This window comes from Gavia stellata, chromosome 43 (assembly GCF_030936135.1).
Source record: "Gavia stellata isolate bGavSte3 chromosome 43, bGavSte3.hap2, whole genome shotgun sequence".
NCBI lineage: Eukaryota > Metazoa > Chordata > Aves > Gaviiformes > Gaviidae > Gavia > Gavia stellata.
In genome coordinates, this window is record NC_082636.1 from 136 (window position 1) to 20,831 (window position 20,696).

Consider the following 20,696-nt stretch of genomic DNA (forward strand, 5'->3'; position numbering starts at 1 on the left):
TTAGGGTCCTCCCCCTCCCTTAGTGTCCTCCCCCCCCCCTTGGGGTCCCCGTCCCCCCCCCCCCAGTTGCTAACCCCCCCCCCCCATTCCCCCCCCCCCCCCCAGCCACCGCCATGCCGCCCCCCCCGCTGCCGCCGCTGCCCCCTCCCCTCCGTCCTCCTCCGGCCCCGCACGGCCGAAGCCCTTTGCCGCCGCTGTTTCCTCACCGCCTTCGAAGCCGAAACCCACCGCGCCCTCACCCAACCCCCCCCCGAGGGGGGGTCCGCCCCCCCCCACCCCCCCCTTTCCCCCCAAGCCGGTCAAACCGTAGCGGTTGCCGCTTCGGGTGGGAAGGATTCGGCCGTCCTCGCCCACCTTTTATCCCGCTTGGAACGCCGGTACGGCTACGGTTACCGCTTGGCTTTGCTGTCGGTGGACGAAGGCATCGCCGGCTACCGGGAAGCGGCGTTGGGAGCCGTCCGACGGGGGAGGGGGGCCCTCCCCTTACTGGTCGTCTCCCACCGCCGCCTTTTCGGTTGGAGCGTGGACGAGGTGGGGGCGAAGTTGGGGGGCGGCAGCCGCTGCACCTTCTGCGGCGTTTGGAGGAGGCAGGCCTTGGAGAGGGGGGCCAGGGCGCTGGGGGTCGACTGGATCGCTACTGGTGAGGGCGCTGGGAGGGACTGGAGGGGGCTGGGAGGGCGCTGGAGGGTGCTGGGAGGGCACTGGGAAGCACTGGAGGGCGCTGGGAGGGCGCTGGGAGGCACTGGAGGGCGCTGGGAGGTGCTGGGAGGGCACTGGGAGGCACTGGGTGGCACTGGAGGGCAGTGGGAGGGCACTGGGAGGCACTGGAGGGCGCTGGGAGGGCGCTGGGAGGCGCTGGGAGAGCACTGGGAGGCACTGGGAGGGCACTGGGAGGGACTGGAGGGGATGGGAGGGCGCGTGGGAGGGACTGGAGGGCGCTGGGAGGGCACTGGGAAGCACTGGAGGGCGCTGGGAGGGCGCTGGGAGGCACTGGAGGGCGCTGGGAGGCACTGGAGGGCGCTGGGAGGTGCTGGGAGGGCACTGGGAGGCACTGGGTGGCACTGGAGGGCACTGGGAGGGCACTGGGAGGCACTGGAGGGCGCTGGGAGGGCGCTGGGAGGCGCTGGGAGAGCACTGGGAGGGCACTGGGAGGGCACTGGGAGGGACTGGAGGGGATGGGAGGGCGCTGGGAGGGACTGGAGGGCGCTGGGAGGGCACTGGGAGGCACTGGAGGGCACTGGGAGGCACTGGAGGGCACTGGGAGGGCAGTGGGAGGCACTGGGTGGCACTGGAGGGCAGTGGGAGGGCGCTGGGAGGGCACTGGGAGGCACTGGAGGGTGCTGGGAGGGCGCTGGGAGGCACTGGAGGGTGCTGGGAGGGCACTGGGAAGCACTGGAGGGCGCTGGGAGGGCGCTGGGAGGCACTGGAGGGCGCTGGGAGGCACTGGAGGGCGCTGGGAGGTGCTGGGAGGGCACTGGGAGGCACTGGGTGGCACTGGAGGGCACTGGGAGGGCACTGGGAGGCACTGGAGGGCGCTGGGAGGGCGCTGGGAGGCGCTGGGAGAGCACTGGGAGGCACTGGGAGGGCACTGGGAGGGACTGGAGGGGATGGGAGGGCGCTGGGAGGGACTGGAGGGCGCTGGGAGGGCACTGGGAGGCACTGGATGGGCACTGGGAGGGCAGTGGGAGGCACTGGGTGGCACTGGAGGGCAGTGGGAGGGCGCTGGGAGGGCACTGGGAAGCACTGGAGGGTGCTGGGAGGGCGCTGGGAGGCACTGGAGGGCGCTGGGAGGGCACTGGGAGGGACTGGAGGGCGCTGGGAGGGCACTGGGAGGTGCTGGGAGAGCACTGGGAGGCACTGGGAGGGCACTGGGAGGGCACTGGGAGGGACTGGAGGGGATGGGAGGTGATGGGAGGGCGCTGGGAGGGACTGGAGGGCGCTGGGAGGGCGCTGGGAGGGCACTGGGAGGTGATGGGAGAGCACTGGGAGGTGGTGGGAGAGCACTGGGAGGGGCTGGAGGGCACTGGGAGGCACTGGGAGGTGATGGGAGGACACTGGGAGGTGGTAGGAGGGCACTGGGAGGCACTGGAGGGTGCTGGGAGGCACTGGAGGGCGCTGGGAGGGACTGGGAGTCACTGGGAGGTACTGGGAGGCACTGGGCAGCACTGGGGGAAGCAGTAGAGTACTGGGAAGGGACTGGGAGGTGGTGGGAAGGCATTGGGAGACCACTGGGAGGGGACTGGGAGGCACTGGGAGGGAACTGGGAGGCACTGGGAGGGCACTGGGGAGCGGTGGCCGGCCCCGCCCCCCTCACCCTGTTCCCCCCCTCAGGTCACAACGCGGATGACATCGCCGAGACGGTGCTGATGAACTTCCTGCGCGGGGACGTGGCCCGGCTCCGGCGCGCGGCCACCGAGGCCACCGGCGTGGCTACCGAGGCCACCGAGGCCACCGGGGTGGCTACTGAGGCCACCAGGGTGGCTACCAAGGCCACTGAGGCCACCGAGGCCACCGGGATGGCCACCAAGGCCACCGGGGTGACCACCGAGGCCACTGGGATGGCTACCAAGGCCACCGGGATGGCCGCTGGGACCACCACGACCCCAGGGGAGGCCACAAAGGCCACCACGGGCCCCACAAATGCTTCCAGGAGCTCCGTGACCACCAAAAACCCCATGGAGGCCACCAAAAACCCCATGGAGACCACCAAAACACCCATGGAGGCCACCAAAAACCCCATGGAGGCCACCACGAGTGCCGTGGAGGCCACCATGAGCTCCATGAAGGTCCCTGTGGCCTCTGTGACCACCACAAAGCCCATGGAGGCCACCACGAGCCCCAAGAAGGTCCCTGTGGCCTTTGTGACTACCACGAAGCCCACGGAGAGCACCACAAACCTCATGGAGACCACCAGGAGCTCCATGAAGGTCCCTGTGGCCTCTGTGACCACCACGAAGCCCATGGAGGCCACCACGAGCCCTGAGAAGGTCCCTGTGGCCTCTGTGACCACCACAAACCCCACGAAGACCACCACGAGTCCCGAGAAGGTCCCTGTGGCCTCTGTGACCACCACAAACCCCACGGAGACTACCACGAAGCCCACGGAGACCACCACAAACCTCATGGAAACCACCAGGAGGTCTGCGAAGGTCCCTGTGGCCTCTGTGGCTACCACGAAGCCCATGGAGACCACCACAAATCTCATGGAGACCACCAGGAGCCCCATGGAGACCACCACGAAGCCCACGGAGACCACCATGAGCCCCGTGAAGATTCCTGTGGTCTCTGTGGCCACCACAAAGTCTACAGAGACCACCACAAACCCCATGGAGACCACCATGAAGCCCACAGAGATCACTACAAACCTCATGGAGACCGCCGGGAGCTCTGTGAAGGTCCCTGTGGCCTCTGTGGCTACCACAAACCCTACGGAGACCACCACAAACCCCACGGAGACCACCACGAGCCCCGTGAAGGTCCCTGTGGTCTCTGTGACCACCACAAAGCCTATAGAGACCACCACAAATCTCATGGAGACCACCACAAACCCCACAGAGACCACCACGAGCCCCGTGAATGTCCCTGTGGCCTTTGTGACCACCACGGAGCCCATGGAGGCCACCACACACCCCATGGAGACCACCAGGAGCCCCATAGAGACCACCACGAGCTCCATGAAGGTCCCTGTGGCCTCCGTGACTACCACGGAGCCCATGGAGGCCACCACAAACCCCACGGAGACCACCAGGAGCCCCACGGAGACCACCACGACGTCCGTGAAGGTCCCCACAGCCTCGGAGACCCCCACGAAGCCCTGGAAGACCCCCAAGGCCACCGCCAAGCGCCCCAAGGCCACCCCGGGCCCCGCGGCCCCCCGGCCCCCCACCGTGGCCACCCCGTGGCCGGCCGTGCCCCGTTGCAAGCCCTTGAGACACGCCTACGAGAAGGAGATCGTCCTCTACGCCTACTTCCGAGGGTTGGACTACGTCAGCACCGAGTGCGTCTACGCCCCCCACGCCTACCGCGGCCACGCGCGGACCCTCCTCAAGGACTTGGAAGCCACCCGGGCTAGTACGGTGGCCGCCTTGGGTCACTCGGGGCGACGGCTAGCGGTGGCGGCCGAGGTGGCCACCAAAACGTTGGGGGCGTGCGGCCGGTGTGGTTTCGCCGCCAGCCAACCGCTCTGCAAGGCTTGCGTCCTCCTGGCCTCCCTCGAGCGGGGGCTACCTCGGGTGGGGTTGGGCAAGCGGTCCTTGGAGTTGGCCAGTGGCCCTGGTGGCTACTGGGATGGTGGTCGGGGTGGGGGTGGTGGTGAGGATGAGGACGGTGGTCTTGGGGGTGGCGGCCGTGAAGATGGTGGGTGCGGGGGGTGTAGTTGTGGGGTTGGTGGCCACGGGGTTGGTGGCCACTCGGATGGTGGCCATGGAGTTTGTTGTCATAGAGATGGTGGCTTTGAAGATGGTGGCCACGGGGCCGATGGCCACTGGGATGGTGGCCACGGGGATGGTGGCCACAGGGATGATGGTCTTGGGGTTGGTGGCCATGGAGCTGATGACCAAGGCCATGGTGGCTCTGGCGTTTGTAGCCACCAGGATGGTGGCCACGGAGCTGGTGGCCACTGGGATGGTGGCCACAGAGCTGGTGGCCACAGGGATGATGGTCTTGGGGTTGGTGGCCATGGAGCTGATGACCAAGGCCATGGTGGCCCTGGCGTTTGTAGCCACAGGGATGGTGGCCACAGAGCTGGTGGCCACAGGGATGATGGTCTTGGGGTTGGTAGCCATGGAGCTGATGACCAAGGCCATGGTGGCTCTGGGGTTTGTAGCCACAGGGCTGGTGGCCACGGGGCTGGTGGCCACTGGGATGGTGGCCACTGGGATGGTGGCCACGGGGTTGGTAGCCATGGAGCTGATGACCAAGGCCATGGTGGCCCTGGGGTTTGTAGCCACAGGGCTGGTGGCCACGGGGCTGGTGGCCACTGGGATGGTGACCATGGAGCTGGTGGCCACTGGGATGGCGGCCACAGAGCTGGTGGCCACTGGGATGGTGGCCACGGGGTTGGTGGCTATGGAGATGGTGGCCAAGGCCATGGTGGCCCTGGGGTTTGTAGCCACAGGGCTGGTGGCCACGGAGCTGGTGGCCACTGGGATGGTGACCATGGAGCTGGTGGCCACTGGGATGGTGGCAACGGGGATGGTGGCCACTGGGATGGTGGCCACGGGGTTGGTGGCTATGGAGATGGTGGCCAAGGCCATGGTGGCTCTGGGGTTTGTAGCCACAGGGCTGGTGGCCACGGAGCTGGTGGCCACTGGGATGGTGGCCATGGGGCCGGTGGCCACCGGGATGACCACGGAGCTGGTGGCCACGGAGCTGGTGGCCACTGGGATGATAGCCACGGGGTTGGTGACCACTGGGATGGTAGCCACGGAGGAACGTCGAGCCCGGGGGAAGCCGGGGGAGGTCTTCACGGAGGTGTGGGGCAGGAGGGAGGGAGCTGTGGGGCAGTCGGCCGTGAAGCAGTCGGCCGTGGGGCGGTTGGCCGTGGGGCGCGCGGGAGGGGGTGCGGGAAGTGTGGGGCGGGCGGGGAGGGGGTGGAGGTGGAGGTGGTGGGGAGGGGGGGGCGGACGGTGCGGCGGCGGGTGGTGGGGTTCGGGCGGGTCCGGGGGGCCCTCAACATCTGGGACTTCTAGGGGGGGCACTTGGGGGGCAGCTGAAGGCACTTGGGGGGCAATTGGGGGGTCCCTGGGGCAGTTGGGGGGCAGCTGAAGGTACTTGGGGGGCAATTGGGGGGTTCCTGGGGCACTTGGGGGGCAGCTGAAGGTACTTGGGGGGCAGTGGGGGGCAATTGTGGGGTTCCTGGGGCAGTTGGGGGGCAGCTGAAGGTACTTGGGGGGCAATTGGGGGGTCCCTGGGGCACTTGGGGGGCAGTTGGGGGGCAGCTGAAGGCACGTGGGGGGCAGCTGGGGCAGTTGGGGGGCAGCTGAAGGCACTTGGGGGGCAATTGGGGGGTCCCTGGGGCAGTTGGGGGGCAGCTGAAGGCACATGGGGGGCAATTGGGGGGTCCCTGGGGCACTTGGGGGGCAGTTGGGGGGCAGCTGAAGGCACTTGGGGGGCAGCTGGGGCAGTTGGGGGGCAGCTGAAGGCACTTGGGGGGCAATGGGGGGCAATTGGGGGGCAGCTGGGGCAGTTGGGGGGCAGCTGAAGGCACTTGGGGGGCAGCTGGGGCAGTTGGGGGGCAGCTGAAGGCACTTGGGGGGCAGTGGGGGGCATTTGGGGGGTCCCTGGGGCAGTTGGGGGCGGGGAGGGCTATAGGACCCAGGGGAGGAGTGGGCGGGGCCTGCGAGGGGGTGTGGCTACCATCCGCCTCGCCCCCTGCTGGTGCTGCCCCCTAAGCCACGCCCCTCCCCGGTGGTGATTGGGTGGGGTGGTGACCTACCGTGATGTCATCGGAGGCCCCTCCCAGAGGCGGGGCTTGTTTGGGGGGCGGGGCTGTCTCTCCGTTATGCAAATGTGTGCGGTTTGGGGGTGTGGCTATGTAAATGAGAGCGCGCGGCGAATAAAAACCCGCTGTGATATGCAAACGAGGCGCGCTCGTGGGCGTGGCCTATGCAAACGCGCGGCGCAGGTGGTGGGAATGCCTGGGGAGGGGCGGGGCGCCGTATGTAAATGAGGCGGTCGCGCCGGGAGTGACGGAGCAGCGCGGCGACGCGGCCCGGCCCCGCCCCTGCCGGTGGCGTCACTTCCGGCGCGCTGTGAGGAGGAAGATGGCGGGGCCGCGGTTGGACCTGGGCCCTGTCAAGGAGCCGCTGGGACTGGTGCGGGGCCTCCAGTGGGTGCGTGGGACTGGGGGCACTGGGAGGGACTGGGGGGGACTGGGAGGGGGGCTGGGAGCCACTGAGAGGGACTGGGGGGGACTGGGAGGGACTGGGAGGCACTGGGAGGGGCTGAGAGGGCACTGGGAGGGACTGGGGGGGACTGGGAGGGGGGCTGGGAGCCACTGAGAGGGACTGGGGGCACTGGGAGAGACTGGGAGGGGGGCTGGGGGGGCACTGGGAGGGGCTGGGAGGGACTGGGAGCCACTGGGAGGAACTGGGAGGGGGACTGGAGGGCACTGGGAGGGGGGCTGGGAGGCACTGGGGGGAATTGGGAGGGACTGGGAGCGACTGGAGGGCACTGGGGGGAATTGGGAGGGACTGGAAGGGACTGGAGAGCACTGGGAGCCACTGGGAGGGGGACTGGGAGGGACTGGGGGGAATTGGGAGGGACTGGGAGAGGCACTGGGAGGGGGCCTGGGAGGCACTGGGAGAGGGTCTGGGAGGCACTGGGTGGGGACTGGAGAGCATTGGGAGGGACTGGGGGGGGCACTGGGAGAGGCTGGGTGGGGACTGGAGGGACTGGGAGGGGGGCTGGGAGGGACTGGGTGGGGACTGGAGGACACTGGGAGGGACTGGGAGGGGGGCTGGGAGGGACTGTGGGGAACTGGGAGGGACTGGGAAGCACTGGGAGGGACTGGGTGGGGACTGGAGGACACTGGGAGGGACTGGGAGGGGGGCTGGGAGGGACTGTGGGGAACTGGGAGGGACTGGGAAGCACTGGGAGGGACTGGGGGGGGACTGTAGGGCACTGGGAGCCACTGGGAGGGGGGCTGGGAGGGACTGGGTGGGGACTGGAGGGCACTGGGAGGGACTGGGAGCCACTGGGAGGGACTGGGAGGGGGGCTGGGGAGGCACTGTGGGGAACTGGGAGGGACTGGGAAGCACTGGGAGGGACTGGATGGGGACTGGAGGACACTGGGAGGGACTGGGAGCCACTGGGAGGGACTGGGAGGGGGGCTGGGGAGGCACTGTGGGGAACTGGGAGGGACTGGGAAGCACTGGGGGGCACTGGGAGGTTATTGGGGGGCACTGGGAGGGACTGGGGGTGCACTAGGAAGTGCTGGGGGGAACTGGGAGGTACTGGGAGGTTGTGGGGGGGCACTGGGGGGGACTGCAGGGAACTGGGAGGGGGGCGGAGTGACTGGGGGGGCACTGGGAAACAATGAGGGGAACTGGGAGGTTATTGGGGGGGTACTGGGAGGGACTGGGAGGTACTGGGAAGCACTGGGGGGCATGACGGGGTTACTGGGAGGGGCTGGGGGGGTTACTGGGAGGAGCTGGAGGGCACTGGGAATGCTGGGGGGGGTTACTGGGAGGAACTGGGAACCTTTCGGGGATCGTGGTTGAGTTTGGGGGAAATTTAAGTTTAAGTTTTACAGTAAAAAATGAAAATTAAAAATATGGAGAAAATTTGTTCAATATTTGAAATAGAACTGGAAAATTGATTGTAAAAATTGAATTAAAAATTAAATAGAATTAACTGAAATGAAATCTAAAAATTGATTAAAAATTTGATGAAAAACTAAATATGAAAATTGAATTAAATGTAGAATTGAATTTAAAAATGGAACTTAAGTTAAAAATTGAACTTAAAAATTGAACTTAAAAATTGAACTTAAAAATTGAGTGCGGAAAATTGAATTTGGAAATTGAATGTGGAAAATTGAATGTGGAAAATTGAATGTGGAAAATTGAATGTGGAAAATGGGGTGAAATGTTGAACTAAAACTTTTAAATTCAAGTGTGGGAAGTAAATTTCTGAAATTGAAAAGGGGAGTGAAAGTTCAGCTGAAAATCAGAAATCAAATAGAATTTAAATGAAATTTAAAGAGTTTAAATTAATTAAAATTCCCTTTGAAATAAATTTATCCCCCACCAGCCCTAATTGGGGGTCGGTAGTTGCTACAATCCCCCGTTTCTGCCTCTTTTCCCCCAAGAATTCCAATTTTTGGCTCCTCAGTAATTTTATTTGGTGGAAATCCCTTTTTCCCAACAGTTCAAATTGGAAAATTCAAAATACAAAATTAAATTTAAAAATTAAAATGTCAAACCCCATTTTCTGGGTGGTTTTCCCCCGATAATTCCGATTTTTGGCTGTTTTTTAGCAGTGTGGGGGTTTTTTTCTAATTATTTTTAATTTTATTTGTTAAAATTACTTTTAAATTTTTTCTCTCACCAGTTTAGATTTGAAAATTTAAATTCAGAAAAAAAATTTCAAAAATTTAAACAATAAATGTCATTTTCTGGTTTGTTTTCTCTCAATAACTCAAAATTTTTGCTTATTTTAGCCTTTTATTTTTAGCTAATCATTATTTTTAGTTTCACTTTGTTGGACTTTTTGTTGTTTTTGTTGTTTTTCAGCAACTCAAATTAAAAAATTTAAAATAAAGACAAAATTGTAAAAATTAAAATTCTAAAAGCTGTTTTCTGGCTGGTTCCCCCCCAACTAATTCCAATTTTTGGTTCCTTTTAGGCGGCTTTTTTTTGGCTAATCATTATTTTTAGTTTAATTTGGTGAAAAATTGTTTTTCTCAGTGATTTAGATTTGAAAATTTAAAATTGAACTTTAAATTTTAGAATTAAAATTGTAAAAATGGTTTTGTGTTTTTGTTTCAATAATTCCAATTTTTGGGTGCTTTTAAGCTGTTTTTTTTTTTTGTTAATCGTTATTTTTAGTTTTATTTGGTGAAAATTTTTTTCTGCAACAGTTTAAATATAAAAATTTAAATTTAAGCACCAATATTTTAAAATTAAAATTGTAAAAGCCATTTTCTGGTTGGTTTTCCCCCAATAATTCAAATTTCTGGTTGTTTTTAAACTGATTTTTTTGACTAATTTTTTTTTTAAGGTTTATTTGTTGAAAATTGGGGTTTTTTTTTGTTTTTTTCTCCCACAGTTTATATTTGAAAGTGTAAAATAAAAAAAATATGTAAAAATTAAAATTCAGAAGGCCGTTTTGTGGCTGGTTTTCCCCTAAGAATTCAAATTTTTGGTTGTTTTTAGGCTTTATTTATTTGGCTAATTTTCATTTTTAGTTTAATTTGGTGCAAATAGGTTTTCCCCAGTATTTTAGATTTGAAAATTCAAATTAAAACCACCAAATTTTGATATTATATTTTTAAAACCTATTTTCAGCTTGGTTTGCCTTCAATAATTTGAATTTTTTGCTTCTTTAAGCTTTTGGTTTTTCGGGTAATCATTATTTTTAGATTTATTTGTTGAAAAGTCTTTTTAAAAATTATTCCCTCAGTAGCTCAGGTTTGAAAGTTTAAAATAAAGCAATAAATATAAAATTTGAAATTCTAAAGGCTGTTTTCCGGCTGGTTTTCCCCCGATAATTCAAATTATTGGTTCTTTTTAGGATTTTTTTTTTTGCCGATTGTTATTTTTAGTTTTATTTTGTGAAAATTTTTACCACTATTTTAGATTTAAAAATTTAAATTCAGCCTCCCCAATTTTAAAATCAAAATTTTGAAATTAAAATTTGAAAATGAGAATTTAAAAATCCATTTTGTGGTTGGTTTTTGTCCAATAATTCAAATTTTTTGCTCCTTTTACTTTTTTTTTTGGCTAATCATTATTTTTAGTTTTATTTCTTGAAAATACATTTTTTTCAGTGATTTAGATTTGAAAAATCAAATTTTATCCCCCAGATTTTAAAATTAAAATTACAAAATCTCTTTTTCGGTTGGTTTTCCTCCCCACAATTCAATTTTTTTTTTCCTTCTTTTCCATTTTTTTTGCCTAATAAATTTCCCAATGTGGATTTTTTTGGGGTAAAAATCTCTTTTTTTCCCTTTTTCCCAACAGTTTTTCTCCATCTTCGCCTTCGCCACCTGCGGGGGTTACAGCGGGGCCGTCTCCTTCCGGGTCAGCTGCGACAGCCAACCCAACACCACCGTCACCGCCCCCTTCGCCTACCCCTTCCGGTGAGGCTCTTCTCCAATCCTCGATGCTGATTGGCCGGTGGGAGGGTGGGGCGGAGCCTTGTGGGCAGCATCTCTGAATCCGATTGGTGGGAAAGCGATTGAGGGGGCGGGGTGGGAAGAGGAGTGGAGATCTGGCATGAGCGGTGGGGTGGGAGGAGCCATCTGCTTGGCCAATGAGGTGTTTGGTTGGGGGGGTGTGGTGGAGCTAGAGGGACCAATGGGATCGCTGGTAGCTCCGAGTGGGGGGGAGAAGAGGCGGTAATGGGCAATTGGGGTTGTACGGCCGGCCAATCAGCAGCTGTGGGATGGGGGTGGTGGGAAATGGAGGTCTGGGAAGGGTTGGGAGGTGGATGAAGGTCCCTCAAGGTTAAGAAGGTCCCTCAGCCCTGGAGGAGGATGAGGAGAAGCACTGGTTGCGGTTGGGTTGGAGAGCTCTGCGGTTGGGTTGGAGAGCTCTGCGGTTGGGTTGGAGAGCTCTGCGGTTGGGTTGGAGAGCTCTGCGGTTGGCCAGCCAGCCCCTGTAGGACATCGGTGATGGACAACGAAGGTCTGGGAAGGGTTGGGAGATGGCTGGAGGTCTAACAGAGAACAACAAAGTCCCCTCAAGCACGGACGAGGAAAAGGAGAAGCAGCAGTTGGGTTTGAGAGCTCTACGGTTGGCCAACCAGTACTTGTAGGACGTGGGTGATGGACAACGGAGGTGTGGGAAGGGTTGGGAGAAGTTTGGAGGTCCAAGAGAGGACAACAGGGTCCCCTGAAGCATGGACGAGGAAGAGGAGAAGCAGCAGTTGGGTTTGAGAGGTTTACGGTTGGCCAACGAACACCTGTAGGACGTGGGTGGTGGACAGCGGAGGTGTGGGAAGGGTTGGGAGAAGTTTGGAGGTCCAAGAGAGGACAACAGGGTCCCCTGAAGCATGGACGAGGAAGAGGAGAAGCAGCAGTTGGGTTTGAGAGGTTTACGGTTGGCCAACGAACACCTGTAGGACGTGGGTGGTGGACAGCGGAGGTGTGGGAAGGGTTGGGAGAAGTTTGGAGGTCCAAGAGAGGACAAGAAGGTCCTTTCAAAGGAGGATGGGGAAGAGAAGGAGCAGCAGTTGGGTTTGAGAGCTCTACAGTGGGCAACCAGCATCTGTAGGATGTGGGTGGTGGACAATGGAGGTCTGGAAAGGGTTGGGAGATGTCTGGAGATCCAAGAGGAATCAGGAAGGTCTTCTCAAATGGTGGGATATAGGAGAGAAGCAGGAGTTGGGTTTGAGAGGTCTACGATTGGTCAACCAGTACCTGTAGGACGTGGGTGATGGACAACAGAGGTGTGGTGAAGGGTTGGGAGATGTCTGGAGGTCCAGAAGACGACAACAAGGTCCCCTCAAGCATGGATGAAAAAGAGGAAAACCAGCAGTTGTGTTTGAGAGGTCTATGGTTGGCCAACTAGCACGTGTAGGACGTGGGTGGTGGGAAATGGAGGTCTGGGAAGGGTTGGGAGATGGCTGGAGGTCCAGGAGAGGACAAGAAGGTCCCCTGAAGCATGGACGAGGAAGAGGAGAAGCAGCAGTTGTGTTTGAGAGCTCTATGGTTGGCCAACCCAAGGGTTTAGGGTTGTTTGAGGGTTCCGAAGAGGACGAGAAGATCATTTCCAAGCCAGGTGACGCAGAGGACAGCGGCGGTAGAGCCACACTGTTGGCCAACCACCATCTGTAGACCACGGTGGAGAAAAGGAACAACCTGGGAAGGGTTTGAGGGCTTTTGGGGGGGCCGCGGGTGGGAGAGGACCTCGCCCACCTCCACCTCAGCCACCATCTTGGTGTCCCCCAGGTTGAACCACGCCATCTTCACGCCCTCGTTGACCAACCTGTGCAACAAGACGTGGCCGGTGGACGTCCACCTGGTTGGTGACTTCTCTTCCTCGGCCCAGTTCTTCGTCACGGTGGCCGTCTTCGCCTTCCTCTACAGCATGGCCGCCCTCGCACTCTACCTGGGCTACTTCCACCTCTACCGGGGGGCAGGCGGGAAGCTGCCCTTGGTGGTGAGTCCATTTTGGTCTTCTCCTGGCGTCCATTTTGGTCTTCTCCTGGCTTCCATATATCTTGGTCTTTTCCATCCATCTCTCCGTCTTGGTCTTCTCCATCCATCTGTCCGTCTTGGTCTTCTCTATCTTGGTCTTCTCCATCCATCCCTCCTTCTTGGTCTTTTCTTTGCTTCCGTCGTGGTCTTCTCCATCTTGGTCCTCTCCATCCATACCTCCATCTTGGTCCTCTCCATCCATACCTCCATCTTGGTCCTCTCCATCCATACCTCCATCTTGGTCCTCTCCATCCATACCTCCATCTTGGTCCTCTCCATCCATACCTCCATCTTGGTCCTCTCCATCCATACCTCCATCTTGGTCCTCTCCATCCATACCTCCATCTTGGTCTTCTCCTTGCCTCCATCTTGGCTTTCTTCATCGATCTCTGCATCTTGGCCTTCTCCATCCATCTTGGCCTTCTCCATCGGTCTCTCCGTCTTGGCCTTCTCCATCGGTCTCTCCGTCTTGGCCTTCTCCATCGGTCTCTCCGTCTTGGCCTTCTCCATCGGTCTCTCCGTCTTGGCCTTCTCCATCGGTCTCTCCGTCTTGGCCTTCTCCATCGGTCTCTCCGTCTTGGCCTTCTCCATCCGTCTTGGCTTTCTCTGTGCCTCCATCTTGGCCTTCTTCATCCACCTGTCCATCAATCTTTCTATCTTGGTCTTCTCCTTGCCTCCATCTTGGCCTTTTCCATCGATCTCTGCATCTTGGTGTTCTCCATCTTGACTTTCTCCATCCATCTCTCCACCTTGGCCTTATCTGTGCCTCCATCTTGGTCTTCTACATCCATTTCTCCATCTTGGTCTTCTCCTTGCCTCCATCTTGGCCTTTTCCATCTATTTCTTCGTCTTGGTCTTCTCCGTCTTGGCCTTCTCCATCCGTCTCTCCGTCTTGGCCTTCTCCATCCGTCTCTCCGTCTCGGTCTTCTCCGTCTCGGTCTTCTCCGTCTCGGTCTTCTCCGTCTCGGTCTTCTTGTGTCCATCTTGGTCTTTCATCCACCTCTCCATCCCCCCATCTCCTGCCCCACGGTTGCGTGAAGACCACTTGATTGACCTACAGCTCCCATAACGGCTCACAGCTCGCCTGTGGGGTGGCCCCATTGCCTGGACTACAACTCCCATGAGCCTTTGGGCTCCCCACCTCCCCTTGTGAGGCATTATGGGAGTTGTAGTCTTGGTTCTCCCCCCATATGTGGGGTGACGGCCCTGTTGGGGGGGAGGAGGGCGGCATTTAGGGGGGCGGGAGGACATTTTGGGGGGGTCAATAACTCCCCTCTGAACTTCTTTCTTGCTGCTGCCATGGACAAGACATGGGGTAAGTGCCCCCCCCCCCCATTTTGGGGGGGCTTCTCCCCACCCCAGACCCCTGATCCCCCATTTTTCGCCCCAAATCATGCAGGGATGAGAGGGGGGCAAATTGGAGGGGGCAGGGAACAACCTGGGACCTGGGTGCAAGAATTGGGGTTCGCTCCCACCCAGTATGGGGAAAGTGGGGTGGTGGGGGTCCCCCCACCTTCCCAGTCCCAAGATTTTGGGGTCCCCCGGTCAGTGGGACTTGGGGTCCCCCAAGGGAATTGGGGGGGCTGCCCCCTCCAGCCCCCATTATTTTGGGGTCCCCCCCATCTGTGGGACTTGGGGTCCACCACGGTTGTCCTCTCCAGCCCCCATATTTTGGGGTTCCCCCCCATCTGTGGGACTTGGGGTCCACCACGGTTGTCCTCTCCAGCCCCCATATTTTGGGGTCCCCCCCATCTGTGGGACTTGGGGTCCACCACGGTTGTCCTCTCCAGCCCCCATATTTTGGGGTCCCCCCATCTGTGGGACTTGGGGTCCACCACGGTTGTCCTCTCCAGCCCCCATATTTTGGGGTCCCCCCCATCTGTGGGACTTGGGGTCCACCACGGTTGTCCTCTCCAGCCCCCCTATTTTGGGGTCCCCCCCATCTGTGGGACTTGGGGTCCACTACGGTTGTCCTCTCCAGCCCCCATATTTTGGGGTGCCCCCCCATTGTGGGACTTGGGGTCCACCATGGTTGTCCTCTCCAGCCCCCATATTTTGGGGTCCCCCCCATCTGTGGGACATGGGGTCCACCATGGTTGTCCTCTCCAGCCCCCATTATTTTGGGGTCCCCCCCATCTGTGGGACTTGGGGTCCACCACGGTTGTCCTCTCCAGCCCCCATATTTTGGGGTCCCCCCCATCTGTGGGACTTGGGGTCCACCATGGTTGTCTTCTCCAGCCCCCATATTTTGGGGTCCCCCCATCTGTGGGACTTGGGGTCCACCACGGTTGTCCTCTCCAGCCCCCATATTTTGGGGTCCCCCCCATCTGTGGGACTTGGGGTCCACCACGGTTGTCCTCTCCAGCCCCCATATTTTGGGGTCCCCCCCATCTGTGGGACTTGAGGTCCACCATGGTTGTCCTCTCCAGCCCCCATATTTTGGGGTCCCCCCCATCTGTGGGACTTGGGGTCCACCACGGTTGTCCTCTCCAGCCCCCATATTTTGGGGTCCCCCCCATCTGTGGGACTTGGGGTCCACCACGGTTGTCCTCTCCAGCCCCCATATTTTGGGGTCCCCCATCTGTGGGACTTGGGGTCCACCACGGTTGTCCTCTCCAGCCCTCATATTTTGGGGTCCCCCCCATCTGTGGGACTTGGGGTCCACTACGGTTGTCCTCTCCAGCCCCCATATTTTGGGGTCCCCCATCTGTGGGACTTGGGGTCCACCACGGTTGTCCTCTCCAGCCCCCATATTTTGGGGTCCCCCCCATCTGTGGGACTTGGGGTCCACTACGGTTGTCCTCTCCAGCCCCCATATTTTGGGGTCCCCCCATCTGTGGGACATGGTGTCCACCACGGTTGTCCTCTCCAGCCCCCATATTTTGGGGTGCCCCAGGTCCAACCACACCCCGCCCCTCCCCTCATTTTTGGGGTCCCCCTAACCCCTCCCACCCCACAATGTCCCCCCCAGGACTTCTTAACCACCGTGGCCTTCTCCTTCCTGTGGCTGGTGAGCTCCTCGGCGTGGGCCAAGGCCCTCACGGACGTCAAGACCTCGACGGCGGCCCCCCTGCCCAACTGCCGCTCCCCCGCCGTGGCCTGCTTCCCCGCCGGGGTCACCCCCATGGGGTCCCTCAACATCTCCGTGGTGGGTTTTGGGGACAGGTTGGGGAAACTGAGGCAGGGTTGGGTGCTTGAGGGTGGGTTGAGGAACCTCTTGGAGAAACCAAGGTTCAACGTGGAGCGTGGGGATGGGCGTTGGGAGGGGGGATGAGATGAGTGGGGAAACTGAGGCAGGGATGGGAGGGGCGGGGCGGGGGGTGGTTTGGAGGCATGGGGGAAACTGAGGCGCAGCTGGGGGTGGGATTTTGGGGTCCTTTGACATCTTCCATCCCACCTACCAGGTCTTCGGTTTCCTCAACCTGGTGCTCTGGGTCGGCAGCTGTTGGTTCGTCTACAAGGAGACCAACTTCCACCGCCCGGCCCCGCCACCCCCCGCCGCCGCTCCCACCGCCGTGCCGGCCGCCATGTAACCCCCCCACCCCGCCCCGGCCAACCCCCCTCCCCCCGGCGTGGCTCTACGGTGCGTGTCCCTCTCCCCTTCCCGACCTCCTCATCCCCACCACGTGGTTGGCGCCGTCTTGAGTCCTTCGCCGGGGAGATGCCACCAAACCGTTCGCGGGTTTTTTTGTTTCTTTGGGTGGGGTTGGTGGTTTTTTGGGGGGTTTTTTTTGGTATTGCTAAATTTGGAGTGTTTTGGGGCGTTTTGGGCGGGGTTTTAAGCTTCTTTAATTGACGGAGGGGACGCGAGCCGCCCGGCGGGAGGCACCGTTGAGGCCACGGAAAGAAGAAGGTCAAAAATGTTCCTCAGGGTGGGGTGGGTGCGGCCTGGCATGGGTTGGGTGCTGGGTGGGGGCCCGCCGGCAGAGCGGCGTCCGCCCCTCGGCGCGGGCAAGGCTGGGCGGTGTTGGCTTGGCATCTTCCAGTTGGCCCCAGGCACGGATCAGCCGTGGTCGGAGCAGGGTGAGGTGGGTACGTGGGAGACGAGGTTAGAGTGACCTTGACCCCGTCTCAGCTGGGTCCTTCTCCCGTCTCTTGGGCTGCGTAGGGATTGGTCAACTTGATCTTGGCTTGGCTTGGTCATTGGTTGGGTGGGTCTTGGCTCAGCTTCTTCTCGCAGACCTCGGTTGACTATTGGTGGTCGCTTGGTGGCCCAGACCTGGGGTTGGTGATTGGATGAGCCCTGGATTAGCTTGGGTAGGGATTGGTCAAGTTGATCTTGACTTGGCTTGACCGTTGGCTTGAGTTTGACCAGATTTGGGTTGGTCTTATCTCATTGGCTCCTTGTAGACCTTAGTTGACCTTTGGGGATTGGGTGGTCATCAGGAGCGGGGTTGGACCAGGCCTGGATTGGCCAATGGTTGTTGGCGGGGGTAGAGACGGCCTCAAGTTGGCCAAGGTTTGCGTTGAGTTGGTCAAGAGCGGGGTTGATCTTGGCCAGATCCGGATCTGGAGTTGACCATTGGTGGCTACCTTGGAGCAGATCTCCATTGGCCTCTTCCGATTGGTCCGGTCCAAAGCCGATTTGCCCATTCGTTGTTGGTTGCTTTGATGGAGACCGTGATTGGTTGTCGGTGGCCGAGTTGGTTTTAGCTTTGGGTGGGTTCTTCCACGCCTGGGTGGGTCATCGTGGTTGGCTCAGCCCAGACCTTGGCCTCTTCCTATTGGCTCTTTCGAGACCTGGCTTGACCATTGGTTTGCACCAAGGTTGGCTTTGCATCTTCCCAGTTGGGCGGGATCAAGACCTGGCGTGACCGTTGGTGATTGGCTGAGTCAAGGTTGCCAGGCCCAGCTTGGCTTTCTCCGATTGGCCTGTTTCAGCCCTACCTTCGTCATTGGTGGTTGAGTAGGTGGAGACCCGCTGGTGGTTGACTTGGTCCAGCCTTGGATTGGCCTCTTCCACTCGACTCCTCCTCAACGCACGTTGCCCACTGGCGGCCATCTTGATCCAGACCCGAGTCGTCCATCTTGGTTCAGGCTGAGTTGCCCCCACCTCCCTCTCCGCTCCCTCCTCTCAGGGCTCCGCCCACGGGTGTCGGACACCCCTTGGCACCCCCTGCCCGCCTCCCCAACTCCTCCTTGCCCTCGGGGACCGAGCAGGGACAAACACTACACTTCCCACCATCACGCTCCTCCTCAGCTTCTTCTCTCCTCGGTGGGCAGAGTTAAGGTGACCGGGACATGACGGAGCCCGGGGGTTGACCACCGTTGAGGTCACCTCCACTGGCTTGTCCCCACCCCCCATTTCCTGCTGTTACGTGAATGTCCCCCCGATGCCCCCTCCTATCTGGGGGGGAGGGGGTGTCCCTGTTGTGTCCCCCCCCCATTTTCTGCAACTGCCTCAATAAAGAGATTATTGTAGAACCCCAAGAATCCGTTCCTGGGGGGCTGTGGGCTACAAGGAAACGCCCCCCCCACCCATGGGTGGGACCTCTGTGGGGTGATCGAGGGAGTTTGGGGGGGTCTGGGGTGGGACGGGATGTAGAAACGGACTCGAGGCTGATTTTGCTCCTAGTTTATTGTTCCTACCCCCAAACCTGTGTCCCCTCTGTGACGGCAGGGCCACGTTCGTGTCCTCGTGTCTGTGTCTTCTACATGTGGTCGGTGGTGGTCTGGATCCGTGTCCCTCGTTGTGGTGGCCCGGATCCGTGTCCTTAGTTGTGACACGGATCCGTGTCCCTAGTTGTGGTCTGTGGTGGCCTGGATCTGGTCTCTGGGTGGTTCTTGTCGCTGTGTCCCTAGTTGTGGTGGCCTGGATGTGTGTCCCTAATTGTGGTGGCCCAGATCTGTGTCCCTAATTGTGGTCTGTGGTGGCCTGGATCCGTGTCCCTAATTGTGGTGACCTTGATCTGTATCCGTCGTTGTGGTCAGTGGTGGCCTGGATCTGCGTCCCTAGTTGTGGTCAGTGGTGGCCCAGATCCGTGTCCCTGGTTGTGGTGACACGGATCCGTGTCCGTAGTTGTGGTGACACGGATCTGCGTCCCTGGTTGTGGTCAGTGGTGGCCTGGATCTGGTTTCTGGGTGGTTCTTGTCACTGTGTCCCTAGTTGTGGTCTGTGGTGGCCCGGATCTGCATCCCTCGTTGTGGCGTCCCGGATTCGTGTCCCTACTTGTGGTGACCTTGATCCGTGTCCGTAGTTGTGGTCTGTGGTGACCCGGATCCGTGTCCCTTCTTGTGGGGGCCTGGATCCGTGTCCCTAGTTGTGATGACCTTGATCCGTGTCCCTGGTTGTGGTCCACCATGGCCCAGATCCGTGGTCAGTGGTGGCCCAGATCCATGATCCGTGGTGGCCCAGATCTGTGTCTTCTTCACATGCCTAGCTGTGGTCGATGGTGGCCCAAATCTGTGGTCAATGGTGGCCTGTGTCTTCCTGTCTCTAGCTGTGCCTCATGGTGGCCCAGATCCGTCGACCATGGTGGCCCAGATCCATGTCTTTATGTCCCTCGTCATAGTCCGTGGTGGCCCAGATCTGTGGCCACTGGTGGCCCGATCCGTGTCTTTATGTCCCTTGTCATAGTCCATGGTGGCCCAGATCCATGGACCGTGGTGGCCCAGATCCGTGCCTTCATATCCCTCATCATCGTCCGTGGTGGCCCAGATCCGTGGCCACTGGTGGCCCAGATCCGTGTCTTCATGTCCCTTGTCATAGTCCGTGGTGGCCCAGATCCGTGGACCGTGGTGGCCCAGATCCATGCCTTCATGTCCCTTGTTATAGTCTGTGGTGGCCCAGATCCGTGTCTTCATGTCCCTTGTCATAGTCCGTGGTGGCCCAGATCCGTGATCCATGGTGGCCCAGATCCATGTCTTTATGTCCCTCATCATAGTCCGTGGTGGCCCAGATCCGTGGCCAGTGGTGGCCCAGATCCGTGTCTTCATGTCCCTTGTCACAGTCCGTGGTGGCCCAGATCCGTGGCCAGTGGTGGCCCAGATCCGTGTCTTTATGTCCCTCGTCATAGTCCGTGGTGGCCCAGATCCGTGGACCGTGGTGGCCCAGATCCATGCCTTCATATCCCTCGTCATCGTCCGTGGTGGCCCAGATCCGTGGCCACTGGTGGCCCAGATCCGTGTCTTTATGTCCCTTGTCATAGTCCGTGGTGGCCCAGATCTGTGGACTGGTGGCCCAGATCCATGGCCCATGGTGGCCCAGATCCATGTCTTCCTGTCCCTTGTCATAGTCCGTGGTGGCCCAGATCCGTGGCCAGTGGTGGCCCAGATCCGTGTCTTTATGTCCCTTGTCACAGTCCGTGGTGGCCCAGATCTGTGGCCAGTGGTGGCCCAGATCCGTGTCTTTATGTCCCTTGTCACAGTCCGTGGTGGCCCAGATCCGTGTCTTTATGTCCCTTGTCATAGTCCGTGGTGGCCCAGATCCGTGGACTGGTGGCCCAGATCCATGGCCCATGGTGGCCCAGATCCATGTCTTTATGTCCCTCATCATAGTCCGTGGTGGCCCAGATCCATGTCTTCCTGTCCCTTGACATAGTCCGTGGTGGCCCAGATCTGTGGCCAGTGGTGGCCCAGATCCATGTCTTCATGTCCCTTGTCATAGTCCGTGGTGGCCCAGATCCGTGGCCAGTGGTGGCCCAGATCCGTGTCTTCATGTCCCTTGTCATAGTCCGTGGTGGCCCAGATCCGTGACCAGTCCTGGCCCCGCTCCGTGCCTCTCTGTCCCTACCCGTGCTCTATGGTGGCCTACGTCTTCCTGTCCCTAGCCGTCCCCCGCGGTGGCCCCTGTCCCTGTGTCCCTTCCTCGTGGCCATCCGTGGCCCCCCCC

General features: G+C 58.8%; 1 protein-coding gene across 1 annotated transcript; it reads left to right on the plus strand.

The window, feature by feature from the left end:
* The first annotated feature begins 6,764 nt into the window (after positions 1-6,764).
* LOC132320663 (synaptophysin-like protein 1) lies at positions 6,765-16,398 on the plus strand. Its single transcript, XM_059833210.1, has 5 exons — positions 6,765-6,833; positions 10,686-10,804; positions 12,617-12,827; positions 15,837-16,013; positions 16,270-16,398. The coding sequence occupies exons 1-5, from the start codon at positions 6,765-6,767 to the stop codon at positions 16,396-16,398; spliced, it is 705 nt and encodes a 234-aa protein (XP_059689193.1).
* Positions 16,399-20,696: the final 4,298 nt, after the last annotated feature.